We start from the raw sequence: 13,460 nt of genomic DNA, 5'->3' as shown, positions 1-13,460 counted from the left end.
TTAACGCTCACAGTATCAAAGGAATTGGGGGAAACGCATAATACAAGGAAAAATCTACTGTCAGACTAAAAGCCTCCCCCAGAGCTCTTTGCAGTGAAAACTGGAGGGCAATAGATAGCGAGCAATCTGCATTCTCACTAGTAGTGAAGGGATCTATCTGACGGGTGTCTGTTGAAAATGGGCCTTTCCACAGAGTGACCCCCAAAGTGTTTACCTTCCTCCTTAAACCCAATTGGCATATTTAATGTATTTATATTTCCCTAATAAAGTGTGCTACATGTGCCCAGGACCTGTAAATTAAATGCAACTAGCGGGCCTGCAGCACTCTTTGTGCTACCCACTTAAGTCGCCCTTTAACTATGTCTCAGGCCTGCCATTACAGAATCTGTGTGAGCAGTTTAAACTGCCATTTTGATCATGCAAAGTAAACCTTTTGCCAGGCCCAAACCTTCCAAACCAGCGCAGAGGGCAGTCTGCAATGTATTTGAAAGGTAGGATATGCACTTTTCAGTTTTACATGTCTTGGTAGTGAAAAACTCTTAAATTCCTTTTTGACCTCTGCGAGGTCTATATCTTCCATAAGATAACATTGGGATTACCTTATTACATGTTATAAGTGTAATTTCCAAATGTGAATATATGATTGGACCAGGTTTGGCGTCTCTAGAATTCTAATCTAAAATCCTGACTTATGGTGAAGTTGGATTTTAAATTACAATTCTGAAAATATCACTTTTAGAAAGTTGCTATTTCATGCCTGCAGCCTGTCTCTGTTTACATGACTGTGCGTAGTTGGCAGTTGGACTTTGTGTATTCCCCTCAGACTGCCGCACACAATGGAAGGTGAGGAATGACTGAGTGGGCCATTAACATGGCAGCCTAGGGGGTAGAGGTCAGCACAGTCCCACTTGCACCTTAATAGGCTGTGTCCTGTCTCCCAGCTATTGGCCTAACGACTCTGTATTGTCACTGTGGCCAGCTGCAGGCCAGGAAAGGGGTGTCTTTGAAAATCCAAGAACCTCAAAGGACCATTCCAGAAACTTCTCCCACCTTCCAAGACAAAGGGCCCCAGGGTATAAAAATAGAACCCCAGACCCCACCACTTTAGTACACTTTGGACCTGTGGATACTCTGCCAGGAAGGACTGCTGTGCTCAGCTGGACTCCTGCTTTGCTGCGTTGACCTGCTGCCTGCTACCCTCTTGCCTGGATGAGAAGGACTAGACCTGCATTTCTTGACCCCAGAACCCAGATTGATTCCAAGGGCTCCTGAACTCTGCCATCTGTGTGTCTACCCTGCCAAGTGATGTCACCCCAGTGGGCATAAGGTGCTTACCAGCAGAAACAGTGCATCTTCTCTGCTGAGTGGCACATCCCCTAAGAGAACCAGTTCATCTCCTTGGCTAGGCGGTGCATCCTCAAGCTGAACCGATGCATTGCCACTGCTGCGCGAATTGGACTTGGCACAGAATGCCCACATCGCTCTTGCAGTCCTTGGAACCAAAGCATCACCGATGGCACACCGCATCTCTAGCGCAGGTACTCCCATCTCCTGTTGACGGCAGCCTTGATGACGATGCCCGACTCTGCATTGAAACCTCGCAGCTCTTCGGAACTGACGCATGACCACACCCCTGGCGCCAGACTTCACATCGCAAGCCCCATCGAAGGGACCCTGGACGTTGATGCAACAGGAACTCTCACCGCCGCCTCGCTGCATCTCGGAACTGACGCATAGCTTCGACTGCCCAGCGCTGCTTCGATCCGGTTACATGCACCACTTCGCAACCAGGATTTTTCTGCAACCAGGATTTAAGGTACTGTGTTCAGCGGGCCTAGCTGGATCTTGTAGCCAGCCCATACTCCATCGTGGTCAGCCTGAACTCGTGACTTGGTTCTGGTGCAACAAGATATACCTGTAGGCACTTTTTAATTTTTCCACTATTCAACCTAAAACTTTAAAATTGAATATCTCTGGTTTTACTGATTGCATTTTTGTTGTTTTGGTCTTGTTTTGTGTATTAATATCTACTCTGTTTTTCTAAACTTGTGTGGGGTCTTTTTGTGTGGTGTTTTCACTGTTTTGGTGTTTAAAGTGTTTCACAAATACTTTACACATTGCCTATAAATTAAGCCTGACTTCTCTGTGCCAAGCTACCAGAGGGTTGGCACAGGTTAATTTGTGTTTTGCTTTTGCCATACCCAGACTAGAACTGTGGTTGCTGCTTTACCAGTGCTCACACCCTGACCAACCAGTAACCCAATTTGTAACAGTGTCACACAGGACAAAGATGGTTTGTGCCACTTCCAGGAAGAGAATGCCAGTTGTGGTTGGCAAAATACATCATCTCAGGCTGTTTGCTCTTGTGTTCAAGAAGCCAGCCAGATGGTTGGCAAGTTTCCAAATCCCATTCGCCTGAGCCCAAACCCGAAGGCTCAGTTCTTCCTCGCATAGAGGCGGATAGCCCACCCACCCTTCATGTTAACATGCCACATCACTGTTATGTTGTCCATAAGGATTTGGACATCTTGACTACAAAGGTCAATAAAATTACCGACAGTTTGAGCAAGTTGATGTAGATCAGAGACCTCTGATCTCCAGTTTCTTGAGGTGTGCACACCATCCAAAGATGGATACATGCGTCCTCACTGTGTCCACTGCTGGTGGAAGGCAAAAGAACTTCCGACAAGACATGTTCTTTACTACTGAACACCCCTGGAGATTCATCATGTTCAAAAGCTTGCCCCATGTAAGAACGATTGCAGATGGATACACCACTGGAGAGCCCGCATGTGCCATTGCACATGAAATTGCGCATAAGTGACCAATAGTATGCAAGAAACCAGGCCGGAGAAAACAGATCGTCAAGGCAGGTATCCAAGATCTCTCCCGAAATATTGGAATCACAATGAAATCATAACATTCTCGGCTGCGTAAGGCCATGCACAATGGATAGGCTGTATGCTCAAAGGCTGCTGCAAATGGCTGAATGAGATAACCTGTGGATTATGTCTAAATAGAGGTTTAGTGCAGGGCCTCACAAAAGGCTAGGCCCTGCACGCTTTAGCGATATTTAAGAACGATAAAAAAGACAGACGTGTGACAAGATGGAGCATTATAGCCATAAGCCCAGCGAACATGAAACTAGCAACACACCTTTTAATTATAGAAAACCATCCAGTTGCATATATGTGAAAAACACACCCATTAAAAACATTGTATACAGCATATTCAAATCTGGGATATCAGACAATGTGTATGGAGATTTAATGCCTGCCATTTTATTCTGATCTGGCAAAGGTCTAAATGAATACAAGCCTAGAGAGAATGGAGAAATGCTGTGCCAACCTAGCCTTAAAACTTTACACCTGCTTTCCTGTACTGTGAACTCAAATGGAGAGCCTGTGAAGAGGTGGATTGTAATTTGAAACACTTCTTCCATGGTTACACGGGTAGTCTAAAAGTAGGTAAGGGATTGGGAGACAAATAGATAATACGAGTTTCATATGTTGGAGCTAGAAAGAATAACAATTCAAAATTAATATAAAGTGATCAAAATAGTGAACATTTGCAGCACTGTTTAAGGATGGCGTTCAGTTTCTTACAAAACCGATACAATTTTCTCTGATAAAAAGCAGACATTTTGGAATCATTCATTCTTTGAGGAAGCAACCTTACCACAAGCCTAACAGGTGAATCGTAGTAGCATCCTTATTATTCAGTTCAATGGCTTTCTACAACAAAAAAAATACAAAACAACACACATAATGCATCACCTCTATTAAACACATATGTTCAAAAGTAAAATGCAGTGCAATCTAATTGTCTGGCATCTCAAAGTTACTTGGCAATACAAACAAAAAGATATTTCCAGAAAGGAACATTTGCATCAATTGTTGGATAACAAAGGTGATTATTTTTCTATCCATGCTATTGGTTACCAGAGACTGTAAATATTATCACATAATAAATTTTTTTTAGCAATCATGTCATTCTGCCCCGGTCAACCATACGGTATGTTATGAGTACCGTTATAAACTCTTCTTCAGGACTCGTTAGATCTGTTGCTATGCTGAATTTCAGAGCTGGCAACTTTTGGGAAATAACCTTCTCACGGTTCCATTGCACAATAATTTTTCCGGCAAAACTATTTCAATTATCATAAAATAGCACTGAAAGATGTTAAGATGATATATTCTGCCAGAGTACTTCTTGAAAGCAAGCTCTCCAGTGTCTCAGTTCCTCAGCCTTTCGTACGCAGTATTATCGAGACTATATATATATATACACACATATATATATGTTCAGCCGTTCGGGCTGTAGCCCTGTCTAAAGGTCCTAGGGAAAAATGCATGGGAAAAACGCGTTTTGGGACCCCCCTTTTATCTCAGCCCCCGCTTGACGAATCCCCCCGAGACTTTCAGGGTAGGAGCGGAGCGTAGCGCCCCACCTATTTTGAGACATTCGCGAGGATTCGTCGACCGGCGCAAAAGTTATTCAAAATAGAATGTTGCGGATTTCCTATGGAAAAGGGGTCCTAACTATAACTACCTACTGGCGACCGCCAGTAGATAATATAGATATATATATATATATCTATATATATATACACAAGACACAGGAGATTTCCTCAAAGGCATTTATGATCTACCCTGGGAACAAGATATGTTACTAGTAACCATTGATGTGACAACGCTCTATACAAGCATAAGACACAGAGATGGGCTGCATGCAGTAAGACACTTTTTAGGCAGCAGACCTTTATCACTGTGGACGCACACACAAATGCTAATATAAATTGGTAGAAACTTGTCTTAAAAATAATTTCTTCCTTTTTAATGAAGAACTATATCACCAAATCTGCGGTACTGCAATGGGCACCTGCTTCGCCCCAGCTATGCTAATTTGCATATGGGCTGGTGGGAGGAGCAGGTGGTCCGGAAGCAGTACCATGAGGTATGGCACTTGTTCGTCATATGGAAAGGCTCAGTGGACTTGGCTATACAATTTATTAACAAACTTCAAGTAAATAATCTCAATTTAAAATTCACAATTACAATCAGTGAGTATACAGTGAGAATACAGTCAATTTTCTTGACTTAACAGTATATGGAAAGGAAGCAAAATTGGATACCAAGCTTTATCGCAAACCTTCAGCGGGCAATACGTTGCTTCATGCAACAAGCTTCCACCCTATCAATTTGATTAGAAGCATACCTTACGGTGAATGCTTGCATACTGTGCATAACTGCAGTGAGAATGCAGTATTAGAGAATGAATTGAGAAATCTAAATTCCCGTTTCAAATCGAGAGGGTATGGAGAAGGTTGTGTACAAACAGCTATCCTTAAAGCCAAGAATAAGACAAGAGAAGACATGTTGTTTAAAAAAGGCAATAAAGAGCAAATAAATAATGATTTGACCTAAAAAAATGAGTGCAGAATGATAACTACTTATAATAAGCGACATGGACAAGTTAGAAATATATTGTCCAAACATTGGCGCTTAATCCGGAACAACACAGTCTTAGGCAAGCTAGTTTTGAAGAAACCACTGATAACATTCCGCAGGGCACAGATGCTAGTCAGTAATATGGCACCAAGGCAAAGACTACGCGGTTGCGGAGGAAGGCAGGCTTTATAAAATGTATGAAGTGTAAAGCCTGCAAACATGGCACAAATACATCTACATATCTACCAGGGCTATCCACAAAAGGAAGAAAAATAAAGGGGCAGTGCGGTTGCAAAACAGAATTTGCTGTCTACGTGTTAGGTTGTCCTTGCAACCTGAAATACATGGGTAGCACAATTCTGCCAGTGCATAAGAGGGTGCTGCAACACCTCAGAGCGATTAAGAATGGTGACAAGTCTTATCCAGTGGCCCGCCACTTTGATCAATACGACAACAAGAATGAACAGGTCTTACATACTTTGTTATAGACTCCATTCCTCCTCAGATTCAGGGAGGAAATAAAGAGAAAAAACTAAGAAGGTTGGAATCTTGTTATATAGTAGAGCTAGATACGAGGGCTCCAACATGGTTGAATATGGAAGAAGACCTTTACACACATCTGTAAATCTTTTAATATGCGGTTCATACAATATTTGAATAACAGTTAATGAGCACCCCCCCCCCACCCCCCCGTTTTTCAATTTTATAAATTTCAAGTTTTTGTTAACATTTGCACTTTTGGGGTAGTTTTTGTACACTTTGTGTACACAAGGCAGACAGGACAGATATAAACTGAAGGTTTACATCTTATTATGTCAGCCCACTTAGGCAAAATTGCTGTAAGGGCTATCGTAAGGTCTAAGCCCACAAGGGCAGAATGTTTTGGTAATTTCCTTAGTAATTTTAAGAGTGACATAAATTGAAGTTGCTAATATCTTTGGCGTCGTTTGACAAATCTTCCTGAAATTCTCCCAAAAAATAGTCTATCCAGGTCAGCTCCTATCCTGAAAGTTTGAGGGTGATTCGTCAAGCGGGGGCTGAGAAAAAAGGGGGGTTCCAAAACTCATTTTCTCCATGTTAATTTTGCGACGAGCTACAGCCCGAACTGCTGAACGGAATTACCCCAAATTTGGCAAAAAGGTAGAGGTTGGTTCAGAAAGCGACCTTTTTTTCAAATGGTGTAAATCCGTTCAGTGGTTGCAGAGAAATTAGAAACATAAGAGTCAAAAAATCTATTTTCCATAGGAAACTTTGTGTAAGGCTACAGCCAAAACTACTGAACAGAATTACTCCAAATTTGGCAGAAAGGTAGTGCTTGGGTAAGAAAGTGACCTTTTTAAAAATGGTGTAAATCCGTTCAGTAGTTGCAGAGAGATTCGAAAAATTAAAGTTTTGATATCTGGGCGGAGCCTAAGTCGTGTGCGTGAGCTTCACAATTGTTGGCAGCCATCTTGTGGCTCGATAGAAGCCCTTGTGTTTATTAGTTGGAGCTACATATAAGTGTGGCTGCACAGCTTCAGGTTATTCAGAAAAACTCGATTTCCCTGATCTGTGAAGTGTACTCCATCACTTCTGTAGATATCAGCCATATCAAAACGTATGTTGTTGTTGTAGATCAACCCCATTCTATGGTCTCTGAGGTATGCAGACACAGCTTTGTTGACTTTCTTCCTAGATTTTTCAATCTGAGGACAAAATTGGTTTGACCATTTCCACTTGTGTCTTTGGCATACATTGGAGCATACAAAGACAGTTTGAGGCAAAAGCAACATCAATTGTCGAAAGGTGTCTTTCATTAGCATTTCCAATCCTACACCAGTCAATGTGCCTAGGTCGTTACCACCACAGTGCACAATCATGAGGTCAGGGTGTTGGAGATGCAAACAGGTTTTAACCAAAGGCAACAATTGGTGCCACTTCAATCCTCTCTGTCCAAACCATTCAATGTCCACATTTTGTAAACCTAGGTCTAAGTTAATACGTCTCTGTTCTACATGCCTCTTGCACCAGAAAACATAGCTATGTCCTACGTCCACAATAGCATTTTGAAGGTATGGCTGGGAAGTATGGATAGATGTCTGTAGCTCATGCAGTCCGTTCGTAGAATAACAGATATGTTTAAAGGTGGGGAACTACCTTTTTTTCTCATTCAAAACGATAACTGATTGGGAGATGAAAAGCATTGTTTTTTAAAAGTAGGGTGCACATTCGTTTTGTGGAAAAGCATCTTTGTGATTGGTTAAGAAAAAGCAGTTTAAATGTGGAGTACATATCATAGGATAAAATGTGGTCAACTCAACCACACCTGCTACTTGCATTTGGAAGGCACTGTTCGAACTTAAAACAATTGTGAACTTTTAACCTGCACGTGCCGTTAACCCCTTCGCCGCGGCACGAATTCCGCCGCGGTGCTGGAGGGGGGGGTTCGGGGTCATGACGGAGTGGTTCCGTCACGACTCCGCCCACTTGCATTGTTCGCCCGCACAGGCGGGGAATCAGTGCCGCGTGGGTGGAGCGGCCGCCAACGGCCGCAGCATGACGGAACCACTCCGTCATGAACACACGGCGCCCGTGGCTCATGACGGAGTGGTTCCGTCATAGCAGGCAAGGGGTTAAATGTTCGAGAAAATGTTGCATAAAAATATCGTTAGGTTTAAAAACAATTGATGAACTTTTAACCTGCACGTGTTGTAGAATGTTCTAGAAAGTGTGTTGATAGAATACGTTGCACTTCTGACTTCTATGTGTCCTTGAATATTAAAAAAAACTGTTTATATGGAAAATTCTAAAATACCCAATAGAGAGAAGTTTTGCAATCTAAATGAATCAAGGAACTATTCTAATTTGTTCTTTACATGTATTTATGTGTGGAGCAACTAAAATACAGACACAACAGCACCAGGAAGAGGAACAAGCAGGGAGTGGGGGGACGGGGGGAGATGGGCACAATGGCACACATGCACAATTAAGTACAGCACAACTACAGACAAACCATGGCCAAAATGAAACACACCAACAAGGAGCACAAGTCACTCAACCCGCCAACATCACACCACTGAACAAGGACAGAAGTGAAAACCACACTGCCTGAAAGGTAGAAGGGTGAACAAAACCTCACATGAAGGGACATCTCACACACAATGAAGCACACACACATAGGAAGCAGAGCACACCAACATCCAACACAATGTTGTCCAAACACAAACATTTGCACAATCGAACACAGGAAACAAATGCACTCGCCTGTGGCGGATAAACGTCCAAAAGCATCAGTACGAAACAGGCGCATGAGAATGCAAAAGTACAAGCCCACAGTCCGGATGGGGTAGCAATTCACATATGGCAGGCAGCCAGAGAGTCCGTGAAACACACATTGGCATACAAATGAAGTTACAACACATTGGGAGACAAGTGAAAATGTGGAAACTTTATAAAAAAAAGTGTGTGTCAGTATGGCCAAGAGTAGTGCCACGATATGCAGACCAATGCAGGAGCATGCCTGAATAAGGAATGTAGGAAAACGTCCATGTTCACCTCGGGGTAGTCCATCACCAACACACATCAGTGTCAAGCAGCGTTGGTTGTCTGCACCTCGACGCCAATGCAGCCATGTCCACTGTCGTCTTGGGACATGTGACCAGATGCACAACGTGTTTTGATGCGGCGGGACACGTGCAATGTGGCACATTGAGTCGTGGTTGCAGGTACCTTGTCACTCGTCCATGAACGCAAGTGCAGCTGCGTAAGCCACCATCTCTAATGAGTGATGGTTGGCCACAATATTTGACATGTCGTCGACGTAATCCATCAGCTGACCGGGACAGATGTGCTGACTCCAACCATTGCACCCAATGTGCACCAAAGCAGAATCGGGAAGTGGGTCAATGTGCTCACTGCATACTACGACACATGCAATCTCCCAGGCCCTGTTCCCAGCATGCATGCCAAACATCCATGCATGCCATAAACTAGCATCACCATGACACACCTGGTCGTGGGCCAACAGGGGGTGCACACACCTGTCATATCCATGTCAGCTACCCACACTTTGGAGAGGCACACGTCCATGCACCACTCGGATAGGCATGTGCGATATTGCAATACAGGTTGAACGCAGGTGCCGTCCGCAATTCGGAAGCTCAGCCGGTAAGTGATCCGCAGCACTGCCAAAGGCAGTGCACCCAGGACATGCAGCAGACGTGCAAGGTATAGGTGGACGTGACTGGAGTCAACCATGTGCTCGGGATGCCCAGCCATTGCGTCAGTGGCTCTGCTTGTAGCTGCACTGGCTTGCCGTGTGCCAGTCTTGTGGATGAAATGGCACAGGTGGTGCAATGAGCTGGGTCTGTGTGCAATGGGTGCAGGGCAGGGGTGTGGTGGCAGTACGTGTGAAGGGCAATTGAATGCACGCTAACTACGACGAAGGACTTTGGAGTGTGGGATGTGTACTCGTTGTTTTCAAATCGGGCAGTGCGTAGACGGATGCAAACATTATCATATCTGTCAGGGGGGGCTGGCCACTTGCAAGTTCCTTCTCAGAGCAGCAGATGTGTTAGCGCAAGATAGCTCAGACAAAGAACCTTTCATCCCTACAGTAACTTCTCCAGCTGCATTCATACAGGATGTGTACAATGGCCGATCGTGGGTGTTGTGGGATGTCTGCGACCCTGGTCATCATGGATGAGATGCCCAGCATGTGGCACATGGGCGGGTTCACTGTGTGTTACGTTGCCTAACAGCTGCTCCTCCCTCCCACGAGCCCCCACACTTTTGTGCTGTTGTATCCTGTGCACTCCTATGGCACACCATTGTAATGCCTTTTCACACATGTCCTGCGGCATTCCAATAACACCATGACACTGCCATTTGGAGGTGGAGCATGCCACTTTACAACATCAACTGCCCTTGTGGTGGCCACACCAGAACAAAGAGATACACTTACCGCACTTCTTGCACACAGACATGTCCGAGACACCCCGTTCCCCTTGCCGGATAGGCACACCCCTGCACTGATCACCAGACCAGCACACGCAGCTTGTACATGCTGGAGGATACGTGCATAGATACATTTCCAGGCTCACTGCCAACGCTGAGGTGACATGGTAACGTTCTCTGAAGACAGCACACTGTGATGTTGCAGGGCCCGTGCCCATCATGCTAACAAAATGACCACATGGACACACTTGCTCAGATGCGGGTTGGGGGGGCGTTGGCGGTCGTGGGGTTGTTGCGATGAGTGTTGTGGCCCTCATGGGTATCCGTGTATCATGCTCATTGACTCTATGGCACCTGTGAGTGTTACGGTGTGGCTCTTGGCTGTGTTCACTTTCATGCTGCAGGTAGTCGTCCTGCTTAACACCAGCAGAAAGCAAATGTAAAATCCCTACAGCGCACGCAATTTAATTAGTTTTATTTATATATTTATGTACTTACCTCTGGTCGGCCGTATGCCCCTCTCCTGCCTCAACCCACCGCCCGCAGCACTCCCACTACAAGCCGCTACGGGTCCCTAGAAATATTTTTTTTTTACATTTCTCCAAAACTACTGAACGGATTTACACCAAATAACCAACAGCACATTTTCTGGAACAAGAGCTAGCTTTCTGCCTTGTTTGGTGTAATTCCGTCCAGCAGTTCGTGCTGTAGTTTTGTTCAAAATTCCCTATGGAAATGAACCTTGAAAAAACACTTTTTTTGTGCCCCAGCTTGACGGATCACCCTGAAACTTTCCATGCACAACGGGACTTCCTATGACACATTTTTTTGTCGAACATTTTGTGAAGATTTAGCAAAAAACATTTTGCCTATGGAAACATGGTCCTAACTATAACTGCATATTGGCAACCACCAAAAGGTAGCACATATACATATATTTATTAGAAGCACGGTAACAGGATGGCTGGGGTTCACAACATAATAAAGTAATAAAGCAAAATTAACAGGATTCTCATCTTGAAAGAGTTGGGGTCTGATGTACTTATTTCCACTCGCAAACCATGGATTCATTACTTGCATACTAGTTTGCACACTGAGATGCAGCATTGCTGGGAGAATTTCTTTGGAGGGTGCAACTACACCCCCAAATGGATGCCAGACTTGCTTGCTTCACCCTCTCGTTTAGTGTCATTTGGGACATGTTTCAAAGTGGGGGGGGGGGAGGGGTGTGGAATATTTTAATTTTCTGGCTATTCTCCTGCTTCCACTGCTCTCTCAACTCCATAGACCTTCAGTAGGCTCCTTCATGGCCCATTCTTTTACGTAGGTAAAACAGATCTGTGAGTGGTTGCATTCCTTCCAAACCTGGGGGTACTCGAAAGACCTGCATGGATTATTCCTTCTTTTATCTGGGGTAATCTCAAAATCCCCTTTCAGTGGGTTGCCCTTCTTACCTTCTTACATGTACTTTATATACCCTTCCAGTGCTCCTGGGTGGACTCCATAGTCCCTCAGTAAGGTATCTACCCTCCACTCCAAGGTAGAATCATTAAACCCTTTCCAATTGAGGAGGATATCTCTAGACAATTAGTCAGGTTCTTCCCTTAGTTATCTGATGGATCCATTACACTCAGTCTTTAGATCTCCATTTGCCTGAGGAAAACTACATACAGCTTGAGTGGATTGGTGTTGCACTAGCCCGGAGAGCAATCAATAAAGTCTATATATACTTGTCATAAGTGCATTACTTGCTGCTCCCATTCTCTCAGGATATACACTCTGAAAATAATGTCATTTTGCAGAATCATGTGAAATCTTGAAAACACTTCCATTCCACCTCCTAATCAAAGAACACTCAACTGATTTTGAAGTTTAGAGTAAAGTGCGTTTTTGATCTGCCCCATTATTTTGCCATACTCTGTAGTCCAGGTACACCTCTAGGAGATCTCTTGAATCTGCCTTTTAGCCTTTTTTGGCAGTGCCCCCATTTTTTAAGGCGAGCTCGAGGGGTTGTTCGTTCTCCGTGTTGGAGTCTTCATTGTGTAAAGTCCTCCACACCACATGAATTTATCCACCCTCCTCCTCATTCCTCCACTCCTGTTAACATACTACCACACCGTACCTCTCTCCTCTCATCATTAGTGCTCCCTATGACCGCCAACATTTCTTTCCTTGCTTTTTCATCAACCTTAATTTCTGCCCTAACAATTGCATCTAACACAAACCTTTCAGATTCAACCACTTTTTAGAACAATAAACTTTCATGACCCACCCAACTTTAATGGACATGAGGAGGGGAAATTTTTAAATGGAATTAAAGCATTGTGCGGTAGTGCTCAGTTATTTACAAACCACAGATTTTCTATTGATGTGGCCTCTACCCTTGCACATGCATACTGTTTTACTGATAAAACTACACAGCACACAAATAATATTGTGAGGAAACTGTTTCCAGCACAATTCAGAATTATAAACAAAATACTCTACCTGACTGCTGAATAAATAAAGTTGATTTACAGGTATCTACATTTTGTTGCGAGATGCAAAAAACACAACATCCCACTTTCCTGCACTTTAAAAACTCCTTTCATTTACTTTGTAGTTGAACAAAGAAAAATCATTTGGCCTCTGTCTTTGAAGCACTCAAATTTAAAGATAAACACAGAACTTAAAGGCAGGTTTATTTATTTTTCAGGCTTTCGTGACCCACCAAATATCGGCTGGCGACCCACCAGGGGGCTGTGGCCCACAGTTTTGGAAACCCTGATCTAAGGTATCCTGGGCTTACTCTTGTATCAAACACCTACCTATGCCCACACACGCTCCTCACATAAACCCACCAAATATCCTCTCAACACCCCATCCTCTACCGCCCACTCACAAATACATCCTACTACAGCTGTACAATACAATACACCCCTTACCCTGCTACTCCAACCACTTCTATCTACTTTTCTCCATCCCTGACCTGTCATATATTTCAACACTGAGAAGGACAGACAGCCCTTGCCTCTTGTCCAACTTATGTGACATATGTCCTTTGGAACTGTGAATAATTTTCTCAACTCAACCTGA

At 43.9% G+C, this 13,460-nt stretch overlaps 1 protein-coding gene across 6 annotated transcripts in view; it reads right to left on the bottom strand.

Moving 5' to 3' along the window:
* Positions 1–13,460, bottom strand: part of RMDN1 (regulator of microtubule dynamics 1) — a 505,792-nt gene that overhangs the window by 191,045 nt on the left and 301,287 nt on the right. For all 6 annotated transcript variants that reach the window (XM_085605329.1, XM_085605328.1, XM_085605327.1 and 3 more), the window contains one exon: positions 3,679–3,734. In XM_085605329.1, coding sequence (XP_085461455.1) covers positions 3,679–3,734 — 56 coding nt within the window. The remainder of the gene's footprint in view (positions 1–3,678; positions 3,735–13,460) is intronic.

This window comes from Triturus cristatus, chromosome 5_1 (assembly GCF_964204655.1).
Source record: "Triturus cristatus chromosome 5_1, aTriCri1.1, whole genome shotgun sequence".
Lineage (NCBI taxonomy): Eukaryota > Metazoa > Chordata > Amphibia > Caudata > Salamandridae > Triturus > Triturus cristatus.
The sequence above is the reverse complement of the archived record's forward strand: the minus strand, read 5'-3'. Positions and strand labels throughout refer to the sequence as shown.